The following is a 13,845-nucleotide window of genomic DNA, read 5'->3' on the forward strand; positions in this document are numbered from 1 at the left end:
TGCAAACAACATCGCGAGAATCTAACAACATTTGGACGCCGGTGGGCGTGCGTGCGTGGGGGGCATACCAGCTGTAAATAGGTCAAAGATTAGATCGCCGAGTGTTGCGTCGATGTTCAATCTCCCAGCGAGCCACACCGCATCGCCAAGGGCGCAAGAGTCGTTAGTAGCTGCCTATTGTTTCAAGTTAGGCGGGTTATGAAGTCGATCTGTTGCCAACAGAATGGAGAATCGTGTCGTACGTTTTAGTCTGTATCTCCGGATTGCGGGTGTATACGAGGAAACGATTTCGCACGATGCTAGGCGAATGTACTGTGTACGATTTGAGCTCAAGTTGGTTGAGTTACGCGCGGTAAATCGTAGGTATTCTAAGGCTAGTAAATGACGAATTTCCCTTGTTTATTGAAGTCACACTCCTTCCCTATTATCTACTTCTGATATCATATACGTTGGTAGACGTACGCATTTAAATAACTAGAAATAACCAATTTTGTTATACTACACTATTTACAAACGATTTATTAGAAAACAGATGCTATATGCATGGGGTACTGCCAGGACGAGTTACCTTTCATGTTCGTGATGTACAGGTTTTGTAATTTTCAATAAAAGTAATTTCATATAGGACATTATACATTTATAAATAATATTTTTCAGCTGGAAGTACTACGAGTGATCAATGAAACACTGTCAATTATTATAACTACATTACAGATAAATAATATAATGTATGAATAATGGAACGGCTGACACGACTGTGATAGGGTAATATGATCAGAGGTATGTTATCATTTCACACCTTATATAATGCATTTTTTCTCGGATAGTGTGTAAAAAAAACCACCCTGTATCCTATAAGCTTGAGGTTGGGGTAGCGCACACTATTACAGCCAAGACTTTTACTTACGGCACGATATATTATACACCTCATTGGAATAGCCTACAGTATATACTAACAAATGCTGATATTGAGGAGGGCTTATGAAATAAGGGAATTGGGGGGGGGGGGGTAAAATAATAGTAAAAATGAAGGGTGTGATCTTATTTATGGTGAGCACAAACCTGTTAGTGGGAATATACTCATTACTTTATAAATTTGAGATGAGTGATGTCTATAAGCTATGAAATATGGTACATCAGGGCCACTGGCAACTGACACGCATTACAGCATTATGAAATATAGACGAAGCAACCACTCCAAATGCAAAAGCACCTGACATAAAAAAAAAACCACGCCTTTACAAGGCTTGACAATTTCCATTGGTTTAATTATACACGAGCTCAATTTAGATTCATACAATAAAATATCTCGTACTAGAAACCAAAAACAAATGTCAATCAGATACCATATATGTCCTCACTGCATGTGTACAGTATTAGGCAGAACCTAAAAACTGTATTACCACTGCAAAATAACTGGCAATCTTTTGGCAACCATGCGACATAATTGTACGCACACGGAATCAAGTGAGGACATGTAAATACTGGTGCACTGCTGGGACAGTTTGTAATGTCACGTGTGGAATACATCAAATACAATCAGTTTTATATACAATCGTGCCAGGATTCGGCTATACTCACGACAGCACACTAGCTACGTGAATCGCCTTCTCCTGCAGCACTACCTGCTCCTTAGAGAAGCAAAGCCGGCGTCGGTCGCTTTCCGGGCCACGCCTCCTTCGCATACTTCTTCTTCTTCGGTTCGTCCTCTCCGCCGGACGCGGCTACCATGGAGGGCAGCACCACGGCCGGATGAATCGTGGGAACGTGAGCGTCCATCGTTTCCAACTCGGGAGCGGGATTTGGAAGCGAGAAGCCAAGCTTCCCCGGCAGTGCCGAGGCGATGGGCGCCGCGCCTTCGTTGGGATGCGGCAAATCGCTGTACAGGTTGTCGTGATAGTGCGGCTGTAGGTGGCGAGAGGAGGTCTCCGTGGAACCCGGCGTTTGTCCCTCCTGTCTCATTTTCTAAAAGGTTAGAGAAATGATTATGAAGAGCAGGTCGTCATGTCGTCAGTGTTGTCGTGTTGCTGTTGAATGTCGAACGGTCTTATTTTACGAAAGGTTGGGGAGAAGAAAGTAAGTTCAGTGTTGCCACTGATAATGCATGTAGTCATAATATAATCAGAACTGTGCATTGCTTATGCTTGTCGTGACTGCTGATAACCATATTGAATGAATTGGCACAAAAATGCACCATCAGTACACTGAATGATGGCTCTAAAGTGGATTTACCTTCTTCGGAATAAATGCTGTCTGAATCATATTTCTGAACCTTCCCACTGATGGATCTATGTCCTCTGTAAATGAAACAATAATGGTCAGGGCACATGCATTTTTTCCATCATTCGAATTCATAATTACTTGCTTTTCTTTGTGACCCTACTGCAAATTCTAGAACTCTGCAGATTTTTGCCAGGACGCATACGTACCACCCTAACTGTAAATTCATATGTATCAGAAGTAGATAATAGGGAAGGAGTGTGACTTCAATAAACAAGGGAAATTCGTCATTTACTAGCCTTACTAAGAATACCTACGATTTACTACGCGTAACTCAACCAACTTGTGCTAAAATCGTACACAGTACATTCGCCTAGCATCGTGCAAAATCGTTTCCTCATATACACCCGCAATCTGGAGATACAGACTAAAACGTACGACACGATTCACCATTCTGTTGCCAGCAAACCAAATGTATGACCTGCCTAACTTGAAACAAAAGGCAACTACTAACGACTCTTGCGCACTCGGCGATGCGGTGTGGCTCGCTGGGAGATTGGACATTGACGCAACACTCGGCGATCTAATCTTTGACCTATTTACAGCTGGTATGCCCCCCACGCACGCACGCCCACCGCAATTAGCAGCAGCTCCAGCTCCAATCTCCCAGCGAGCCACACCGCATCGCCGAGAGCACAAGAGTGCGCAAGAAGTCGTTAGTAGCTGCCTTTTGTTTCAAGTTGGGCGGGTTATACATTCGGTTTGCTGGCAACAGAATGGAGAATCGTGTCGTCCGTTCTAGGCGAATGTACTATGTACGATTTGAGCTCAAGTTGGTTGAGTTACGCGTAGTAAATCGTAGGTATTCTAAGGCTAGTAAATGACGAATTTCCCTTGTTTATTGAAGTCACACTCATTCCCTATTATCTACTTCTGATATGTATAGATGTTTAAAGTTGAATGCATGTAAATATAGACAATATCGTGAGCATATCTTTACCCTGAACATGCAAGAGTTGTTTCAGTTTTGTTCCTGCAATGATGCCATTTTAGAATATTCAAAAATCACCACTAGATGGCATTGAATACAAGAATGTATTGTAGAACCTCATGGCAATTTTGAAATAGCATCACAACAGAAAAACAACAGATAGCATGCTCACATGTACAGAGTATAGATTTGTTCATGGCAGTATCTAGAGTATTTATTCCAAACTTAAGCTCTCACTTTAAACTTTAAAGCTGGACAGCATGGATACACATTAGAGTCACAAGTGGCTGGAGGAGTCTACAATGCTCAGTGGCTCACTAGTGCTGACTGTCTACTACATTTTTTCTTCAATGCAATCGTGTTTACTTCTTAATACTAATTCATTAGTTCTCATTCGTTCTTTGAATACCTGGATTGATGATCTCATCTTCAGGACTGAAGTTTACATGACTGTTACTCCGCTTTCTTTTTAACGGACGCGCTCCTTCATTCTCTGTGTCCTGTATTCCAAATGTTGTCACACGCCTGTTGTGAGCTGTGTTGAATTCCGTTAGATTCTATGGAAGAGATTATACTCGTTGACAGCCTCACAATATCCTTCTTTTGGTGTAGTTACGACGGCATGTTTTAATAATGACCTTACACCCGGTTATTGCTGATAGTGTGTCACCACAAGTATTTCGAGATTGCAGCACAAGAAATACTTAGTTTGAAATGTGAAACGCATTACTGAGAAAATGCTGAAACTCGACATATTCTCTACTCACCTCCAATTCAGTCTCAGTTTCCGGCAGCCCTAAAAGACCTCCCTCGACCTCCTCCCCAGTATCATCGGTAATAGATTTTCCGAGGTTATTTGGTCGCTCACGTATGATGTAAGTGCGTGTTGATGCACCAAATCGAATCGTAGAATCGATTGGAACCTGCTGTGGCTTGTGTGATTCCAGCCTGATTGAGCCGAGGAAAGACCCATGTGCTGCAACACCAAGATTTTTTATTAAAATACCAAATAGGTTGGATATCTAGCTTATTGAAGCAGTGATTTTCTTTAGCAAGATATAACCATTAACATATAACGATATAATATAATTAAAAGACTGCTATACCAACTGTTAGGGCAACAATGCTCTGCAAGCTACCATAACAAAGGTACCGGAAATTCACACTTGTGGCTATACTTACTGCTTCCAAGGTCTAGCAGAAATGTTCTGTTGAGATGCTTGTGCCAAAGAAGAACAGCGTGCACTCTAGAGCAAGAGCCATGGTCTGTGACAAAATCAACGACGTCCTTGTTCCTCCCAAACAGGTAATATCGCTTTTCGTCAATCATTAATTTCTGTTACAAGATGAAAGCAAGAATCACAGGTGCTATTACTATTGCTGAGAGGGTCTATGTCCCCCAGGGTACTGCCGGAACGTACCCTGGTACTAAATACTACTATCTAACAGGCCGGACCGTACCTCGCCTACTCCACTAACGAGTCTAGGGAGTCGCCTACGCCTACTCCCAGGCTTTCAGATTTGAAAAGTACAGGAGGACTACTAATGACTCCCCTAGGACACCATAGGGGGTCTTTTCACACTCCATAATCACACCCTTAACAGGCATGATGGAGAGCACCACTAAAAAATCACACCCTTAAGAGGCATGATGGAGAGCTCCACTAAAAAATCACACCCTTAAGAGGCATGATGGAGAGCTCCACTAAAAATCACACCCTTAAAAGGGCTCTCCATCATGCCTCTTGGGGTGTGACGATGGAATCATGACCAATCCTCAGTCTAGAGTGAAATCCAAAACGAAAATTGGGATGTCATGTCAATCTACTCATTATCATTCATCTTCACCTTCATTCATTCAATGGCTTCGTCATTATTACATTCTTTTCATCCAACAACCCCACACTAGCACACAGATTAATAAAAGAGTTGATCGGATGTAAAAATAAACTTGTTTTATTTATTCTGATCTTCATCCTTAGACTTAGAGACACTAATCCATGTACCTGCATATTTCAGCACGAAATATCATCACAATCCATCAACAAACTAGCCAAATTACTTGTACGTAGTAGCCACGTATGTAGCCCCTCCAGCCCTACGACTGTTTCACGTCGGCAGAAAACCACTTATCGCCACGTATAGTGGAAAACGAGCAGGTAACTTGTGGCTACCGTGTAAGTACCTGTATTTGGATGCTGTTGTCTAGTTGTATAAACCAGAGGGTAGTAACCTGTACCTCTGTCATACGTTCAGTTACTCACACACCACAAATTGTTGTGTGTCCGCTAACCTTTGTAATAATTGTGACAGGTGGCATTGCCAGTATTACTAGTTTTACTAGTATTACCTCCTGGTATTTGTAGTACTAAGGGACTTTTGGTGCGTGATATTTCAACCACTTTTATGAGGCGCGATGATGCAAGCACCATGGCACAATTTGGGGTGCGCGGTGGAGCGCGGGTGCGATCGCGCCCCTTAAAAATGGAAGCCTGTACTCCCTAACCCTAACACTAACCCTAACCATATCAGCTAGATAGTTACCAGGGTACGTTCCAGCAGTACCCTGCCAGAGGGACATAGACCCTATGACTATAAGCATTACTAGTATTAGTATTACTATTATTAATACGACGTGGATATTCGTTCGAGCATCGGACACTTGTTCGTATGCGCTATTTGTCCGAGCAGTTGTTGCGCATGCGCTGTTCATGTTGCATGCCGCAGGCGCACAGCACTCGTGCCGGAGGTAGGAAGTGTGAAGGGGGGTCTGGAGTGTCTCCCCCAGAAAATTTTGAAATCTAGACGCTCTAAAATGCTATTTCCAGCATTCTGAAGCTATTTTGAAAGTTTGGGGGCCCCTTTAGGCTGGGGGCCTGTAGCGTTTTGCTACGGCAGCCTTACGGCTGTGACGCCCCTGCATACATGCGTTGCGTATGTGTTTATACACCATAGATAGTGTTTGGTACTATCACTCGCGTATATAAGCAAACCGAGTCGATTTATAGTTCGTGTTAGGGTTAGGGTTCGGGTTGGAGTTAGAGAGTAGGCGACTCCATAGACTAGCATTATATTACATTTATGTAGTACAACATAAACAGCGCATGCGCAACAACTGCTCGGACGAATAGCGCATATGAACAGGTGTCCGATGCTCGGACGAATATCCACGTCCTACTACTACTAGTATTACTATTAGTATTATAATTCTGAACCACTCTAACTTCTACAATATTTTCACTTAAACAGCAACATGTCTTGGATCATTTGCTTTTTATACCTGAATCATTTTGCCATCTTTCATTACATCCAGGTGAAGGCCAACCAATGATTTACCAGCCCTGAAGTTCAAGACATAAACATACCGGTACATTATTTCAATATTTGTGTTAGTTACACACGAAATTACCGAGTAGATTAACTGACGAAACATAACGATTATGAACAACATAACAAATGCTATTTTATTTAATCAATGCACAACATGACAGGCCAACATAAAAATGCATGAATCATGATTTCTTACCATGAAGGAGGATCATACGGAGCTGGTTTTACAACGGCTGGTGTTTGTTGTACTTCTTTAGCGGCCATGCTGTAATACCTCTCACACGATCGATCCCGTCCCTATTTATTATATTGTTATTCACATTACTCGCAATATAGTAAACTATTAAGTAAATTCTCTCTTAAGATAAAAACATTTAATTTTACGGAAAAATGTACTAGTCCACATAATAAATAATTTGCGTGAAGACGATGCCACTCTTCTGTAGTAGGCGCAATGGCAGACGTACTCGGTTATGTTTACGCGGCGACGGTGATGGTTGGAGGGATTATTGGCTATGTCAAAGCTGGTACGTTATATTAATAAGCCGACAACAGTGTTGAGGCCAGTGTGCCTTATATATGTTGATGTAGCGTATATTTCATGTGACCAAATGAGCATAACACAGTAACACTAACAGCCATCACTCAGTGCCGCCGCCGGTGTCACGGTCTGAGAGTGAGAGCGTGTTGCTAGAACACGGGCGTCGAAGGAGGGTGCCGTTACGTGGCAGCACTAGTCACTTCGTACGCTTCAAAGTCCAAATCTTCCACAGAAAGATTCCACAGTCATACTTCCGTGCTAGACATGGCCTTATTTCCCTAACCCTAATCCTAACCACGGAGGACAAGTAGATCTGTCCGGTAGCTTGTCCGCCGGACAAGCAGCTTTTTAGAGCAATTTTTCATAATTTTCTACCATCGCTGGCCGCTGCTGGGAAACCCGAGTTAACATAGTATACTATAAACATGGGCTGCCGGAGTGCCACCCGAATTAACATATAGTATAAACATTTATGTGAAGTTATATAAAAACGTTAACGCCTTGCTAGCTCCACAAAACGGTCTTGCTAGGGTTAGAAGACAATCAGTCTGATAGACAATCAGACATCTGTATAGACAATCGGTCGCACAGTCTCGGCCGGCAGCGCTACCGCCTCGAGAAAGAGAGAAATCGAGAGAGAGGGAGAGAGAGCGAGGGGAAGAGAGTGAGAGAGAGAGAGAGCGCGAGAGAGAGAGAGAGAGAGAGAGAGAGAGAGAGAGAGAGAGAGAGAGAGAGAGAGAAAGACAAAGACAAAGAAAGAGAGAGAGAGAGAGAGAGAGAGAGAGAGAGAGAGAGAGAGAGAGAGAGAGAGAGAGAGAAAGACAAAGACAAAGAAAGAGAGAGACAACGAGGGAGAGTGAGTGTGAGCGAGCGAGAGAGAGAGCGTGAAGGGAAGAGAGAGCAAGAGAGAGAGAGAGAGAGAGAGGGAGAGAGAGCAAGAGCGAAAGAGAAAGAATGAGGGAGACAACGAGGGAGAGCGAACGCGGCGATGGGAGGGTGCTCTTGATTCGTTTGCCAGAGAGTTTAGCATCAGAACACCTGCCGTCAGGTGAGCGCTGTCGCTCTGCGGCACTTGTTTTCCTATTTCGTCTTTCTATGATCGTTTTTCTAGGTGCTTGCATATGGCTGGACGAGTTAATCAATGTTGACTAGTCACAGAACGAGTGTGTGGCTGTGTGCCATCTTCGCGGTAGTTTGCCGGTGTGGTGTTTTGAACATAAACATTGTTCAAAACCACTCGTTGTCAACTCAAAATGCTAAGAGTAGACCGTAACATAATTATTTGATATCTCCTGCTTATTATGAGCTATGATAGTATAGTATATGTATTAGTTATCGCAGGCACTACGGTCCAAACTCTACGGTACAGCGCTGACTGCCACCGCAGCAGTCTTATTTGCCCAATGCTACTGCGCTTTACACGCAAGGCTACTGACGCATGCGCACGACGTGCTGGGGTAATTTCAGACTGGGGTAATCTTAGACCGTGACACCGGCACCGACTCTGCAATAACGTTTCTCAATAATTAAAAATGATGCTGACAATGATTAATATCAGGAGTAAATAAAAACAAATTTAGCTATACAATGTATGTATGCAATACTAGTGTATGTAGCTCAGTTATAAGACTAATGCATCTGTAACTCTAAGTTTAAAGCCTTAAAGGTGTATTCCCTGTTCATGTGTTTCGTGTAACTGTGTTGACTGTTGTGTTATCTTTGATGCTCGTTTTACAGGCAGTGCCATTTCACTTGGAATGGGTCTACTCTTTGGGACCGTTCTATTATTTGGAGCATATCAGACATCACAAAATGCTGGAAATGTCTTGGTAGCTCTAGGTATGTATCGTAAATGTAATCTTCAATCTAATTTATGAAGCATAATAAAGCTCAATTAATACATTTAATAAAAAACATGGTTTCTGAATTAAATTTTATTCGCTTGTTCAAAACTGTGTTTCCTACTGAATTATTTTATCAATAGATGCAATCAGTGTTGTTATTATTGAGTAGTGATTTTTAACTTGGTTGTGTTAATTATCAGATATGGCTTTATTGATATAACAATACAAATATAACAATAACAATATTAAAAGTTTAATAACATGCACATATTATGTAGAGATCTTCAATTGATGATTATTAATCTTATTTAGTAATTATTAAAATGTTAATTAATAAAAATCCTTATTAATAACTTGTTACAGTGTGTTCTGGCATTTTGGCTGGTGTCATGGGACCAAGGTTTGTAAGGTCATGGAAATTTATGCCGGCTGGCTTGATGACTATTCTCAGGTAATTTATGAGTAAAAATATATGTCAAACACTTCATAATAGGTGAAGAATTGTGTATAATATAGTAATCTTATCATGGCTGTATAGTAACTATCATGTCTCAGATGTATTAATTTACTTGTATGAAGTCTATGAAAGTATGTGATTATTCCATGCTGTAGACCTATAAATTTAAAATGTCAATAATGCTGTCTATTGGATTTATTATCACTCTTGGCTTATGAGAGTCCTTATGGAAGGTTCAGATTAAAGCCGTCTATCTCTGTGAGGAATGCTTGATAGACAGGCTGCCTGATGCAATAGAGACCTGCAGAAACATGGGCAGGATTCGCTGAATGTTAGAACATCATTAAAAGAAACTTTAATCAGCACTGCAGCGTGTCTTGTGCTGATTCAATGTGATTGTGGACCTGCTTGATATTTCAGCGTGTTGAACGCGGTGAGGCTAGCCTACGTTCTGATATCTGCAAATCGTCAGTGAAGGTCATCTTGATGTGATTACAGACAGGATTCAACCACAGCCGGACTACGGATATTGCGCCTTAACTTGTCCTGTTCCAAATATATGCCCCTACGGATTTTACACCAGTATATAATAGGCAACTGGCAACTGACAATGGCACAGCAGTGAGGGGTAGAAAGGGGGTGATGGATTATTACAATTTTCTATTCAAATGCCAGCATTAATCATCAGATATATCAGGTGGTAATCATTTAATCAGTCATAATTTATGGTTCATCAGAATTTATCCAATTCTAGAGATTTAGCTTCGGTGTAGGGATGTATCATGTAATCACTTCATTTCTAATCATCATTACCTGTGTTGGTTTTGGTCCGAGTTATACAAGAATTTGTCACAGTATTGGGGGAATTATTAATGGCACATAAGGGTGGATAGAAAATAGGTGTAGGTGGCATGTAACGGTTACTTGTGAAAGAGTGTAAGCATTGAATGTTTTAGTATTCCTAATTGATCATGATCCTGATTGATCGCTGTGATAACATTAGTTTTGCTTTTTTGTTTATCCATATACCGTTAAAAAAATCAATTGCATAACTATAATTAAGATGGGAATTATCCATTGATAGTTAATAATAATAAAATACATTTATATATTTTGTATAGTATTTAAAGGTTCTTAATAGTATCAATTACTTATTTAAAAAAAATTCAAGACTTGTTTACATTGCAAGATTCTAAGACGGTTGTTTACAAGGGGTCCGTAGCCTTAGCAAATTCCTGCGTAGGTGATTAATCAGTCAACGTGCATAGTGTAGCAAGGCTGGGTCTATGTCAAGGGTTTCACAGCTAACTACATGATGACTTCTTTTTTTTATAATGTCCTTTATTTCCAGAAACACATATGAACATTACATTATATTATACGTTATACAGAATATCTACAACACTGTGATGGTAACTTAGTTCAGTGATGTTACAAACAGGTAAATGGCATAAACAGTTTTACAAAGTAGTGCATATATGAGCGTACTAATTATACTTCGTTACAAGAATATATACTACATGGTGACTTACACATACTTGTAAGGTTATTTACATCAGGCTTTTTTTTTCATCCAAAATCGTGTGATATAATCAACGTGTATTTTTTGCAGTAGTGCAGCTTCTCTAACCAAGTTGCAGGTAATCAATTTTGTAATAAGTCCTCAACAAAGTTTGTAGTGCCATCTTAATCCTAATGGGCAAACCTATAACAATCTGACACCAACAACAACAACGTAATAATAATAATAATAATAATAATAATAATAATAATATATGAGGTAAAGCAATAATAATAAAATCTTATTACGTACTCTTGCTGCGCGTGCGCGCACCTAGAAAATATATATACGAAAATCTGCCCACATGGGTTCAGTCATCCATTTCGTAGTCTCAATCTCGCTCGTTCATTCTTGCTATCATATACCGACTCGCTCACTCAGTGTAGCTGCCTATGTAGGAAAACCCGTAATCTTTCTCTTGCGAGTTTCTAGCGTACGCCTCTTTTATGTCATTATCTCGTATTATTTTACATTATCTTATTAGCGTATCTTATCTTATGTGACAATGACAATGTAAGTTTGCTTCACTCATCCACTGCTTCTTCGTGGTTCTTGCGCGGCGCTGGTCTGACTCTTAGTCTTGTTTTGGAATTTCTAGTTCTAGGCCCAGCAATTTCACATCTGTTTTTCAGACTCGATGACAAAGCCCATGTCTATGTCCTGGAAACATTTCGCGTAGACGTTGTGTCCGTTCTGGTCACATTCATTTTCTTTCCGACGCAGCACTGGAAACGTGTAGGTGATAGCCGTCTGGCGAAAAAAGGAAATGTCATATATATATATATATATATATAGGCCTATATATCAAGAGTCCATAATAGCGACAACAATAACAATGATAATATACACACAAACGCACGCACGCACGCACGCACGCACACACACACACACATATATATTATACGTGTACTAGTTCATCTGCTGGGCATGGTAACGCGAAGGTTCTGCTGCCGGTTCCTGAGTATATAATAGAAGTCGACTTACCCCGTCGCAGCCAGCGCAGCGTTCTGACGTCAGCATGTGGCGAGGATAGCGCGTGTCGTCCTCCGTTACCGCGTACGCCCACCGACACACCGCCTGCTGCGCTACCTCGCCGCTACTTCCCGCGTTCTCAGTGCATTTCGTCAGTGCGAATCGACCTATGGAAGCGTCCCGCACGACCGGCTCTTTCGAGATCGCATCGGAGTCGGAGAACCAGGCGCTGATTTGCCGCTTCGTCGCGAAATATCCGCTGCCGTAATTCGACGAGAATTCAGAGATCCAGGCGGCCAGCTGCGCGGCGAGTAGCTCCTCGCTCGGTTCTCTGCACGGTGGAGTTACGGTCGCTGCGTCGCGTTCGATTCTAAGTAAGGGTTTCTCACTGGCTGACGTCGTCTTTGCGTCATCCGCGGTCACGCCGCTGTGCGATTGCGTCGTCGGTAATGTTGTGTCGTCGACGGTTGCGCTTCGTTCTTGCGTCGTCTGGGATACTGCGTCAGTGTGCGCCCCGGTGTGTACTGCCTCCGCCTGCGCTCTTCCCAGCTGATTTTTCGTAGATGTCGTTGTCATGGCAAGAAGCGACTCGCGCAAACGTGACGTCAGACGGCTGCCAAGAATCTCGCTCTTCGTTTGCGTCACGTTCCCCAAATTAACGTGAGAAGACCAGTCGTGCTCTGACACGGGATGTTGCTGCGGTCGTCCCAGTGAACGAACCGCTGTGCGTAACGGTACGGCAAGCGTACTGCCGAGTAGTGCCGTAGCGAGTGAGACTTGGAAGATTACCTGCAATTAGAGACAGAAGTTATCTGGTTTTTATGTTGGCATTGCGAAATATTTAAGCCGCCTCATTGCATGGTCGAATACGATAGTGCGATAATGATGCACTTAAACATGTAGATTTTACACAGATTAACCCAATTGTATTAAACGAATTTCAATAATTATCAATAATTATCAATTAATTTCATAAACATATATATATATATTACAAGTTATAACAGTGCGTAATTAAATTCTCACCTTTATATTCATTATTGCGATTTGTGGTATTTTCGTCACGTACGAAGACAATTCACTAGACAATAAAAATGCATAATGATTATCTATTTTGAGGTATTTTGTCATATATAGTAGACATATACTTATATAGCGTGCAATTACCGATTTGTAATTTTGTACTGTGAGTACCCGTCCTCATAGGCTCATACTACCCCGTATATGTAGTTATAGTCGAGTTACATATAGCTTACATACAATTACGACAATGATCATGACAAATTTCATACATACCGCTGGTAGTTGTCGTTGCTTTCTTTCTGTGCTTTCTCCTTCTGGTTGAAAATGCTTATAGAGTCCTAACATCATCTTGCACTTTTATATCCTACAAATCTCTGTGCGGAATTCCCCGCCATTTTTCACGCGCGTAGACAAGCAACATTTCCTGCTGTGCTTCACGAAACCCCAAAAGAGAAAGCACCCAAATTGTCTTCCTATACCTTTGCGACAAAGGGAAATAACCCGGATTGGAGACATCGTTAATTTTAGCGTGCCTTATTATCCCCCCTTATATAGGTGGAACTCCGGAGGTGTATCAAGACCGGTCACGCTTTTTTCTGTTTTGCACGTGGGGTTAATTATTTGTTTTATTTGCGTGGATTCCATTCATGGATCATGTGGTGCGTGTATGACGATATTCGTCTTTCAATTTATTACTATAATATATCAATGGAAAATTTTAATGTAATGACCATGGCTACTAACGCGGGCGTTGACAAAACACGCGCCAAGCGGTCACATGCATGATACGCACGTGAGCACACGAACTACAATAAGAGCATATAAATCACATGATTTCTCTGCTCTGCTACAATGTCAGGCCCGTAGCCAGGGGGGGTTCGGGGGGTTCGAACGAACCCCCCCCGA

General features: G+C 41.7%; 2 protein-coding genes across 2 annotated transcripts; one reads left to right on the forward strand and one right to left on the reverse strand.

Annotated features, from left to right (window-relative positions):
• Positions 1–486: 486 nt before the first annotated feature.
• Positions 487–7,200, reverse strand: LOC106808544 (nuclear inhibitor of protein phosphatase 1-like). The gene is made up of 8 exons (XM_014811305.1): positions 7,178–7,200; positions 6,738–6,838; positions 6,492–6,552; positions 4,394–4,547; positions 3,979–4,187; positions 3,621–3,768; positions 2,233–2,297; positions 487–1,965 (listed from the first exon to the last, which is right to left on the reverse strand). The coding sequence occupies exons 1-8, from the start codon at positions 7,181–7,183 to the stop codon at positions 1,633–1,635; spliced, it is 1,077 nt and encodes a 358-aa protein (XP_014666791.1). The 5' UTR covers positions 7,184–7,200; the 3' UTR covers positions 487–1,632.
• Positions 6,979–10,506, forward strand: LOC106808545 (transmembrane protein 14C-like). The gene is made up of 4 exons (XM_014811306.1): positions 6,979–7,068; positions 8,820–8,921; positions 9,290–9,377; positions 9,804–10,506. Exons 1-4 carry the CDS (start codon positions 6,996–6,998, stop codon positions 9,856–9,858), a joined length of 318 nt encoding a protein of 105 aa, XP_014666792.1. The 5' UTR covers positions 6,979–6,995; the 3' UTR covers positions 9,859–10,506.
• Positions 10,507–13,845: the final 3,339 nt, after the last annotated feature.

Source organism: Priapulus caudatus, unplaced genomic scaffold (assembly GCF_000485595.1).
Source record: "Priapulus caudatus unplaced genomic scaffold, Priapulus_caudatus-5.0.1 Scaffold284, whole genome shotgun sequence".
Classification (NCBI taxonomy): Eukaryota; Metazoa; Priapulida; class Priapulimorpha; order Priapulimorphida; family Priapulidae; genus Priapulus; species Priapulus caudatus.

Bases quoted from the DNA above. Each gene is read 5' to 3' on its own strand.
- LOC106808545 (XM_014811306.1), top strand. From the start codon at position 6,996: ATGGCAGACGTACTCGGTTATGTTTACGCGGCGACGGTGATGGTTGGA. The intron at 8,922-9,289 runs GTATGTATCGTA...AACTTGTTACAG, and splicing joins AAATGTCTTGGTAGCTCTAG to TGTGTTCTGGCATTTTGGCT. The intron at 9,378-9,803 runs GTAATTTATGAG...TTGATATTTCAG, and splicing joins GGCTTGATGACTATTCTCAG to CGTGTTGAACGCGGTGAGGC.
- LOC106808544 (XM_014811305.1), bottom strand. The intron at 6,553-6,737 runs GTAAGAAATCAT...CTTGAACTTCAG, and splicing joins CCGTATGATCCTCCTTCATG to GGCTGGTAAATCATTGGTTG. The intron at 4,548-6,491 runs GTATAAAAAGCA...ATCTTGTAACAG, and splicing joins AAGATGGCAAAATGATTCAG to AAATTAATGATTGACGAAAA.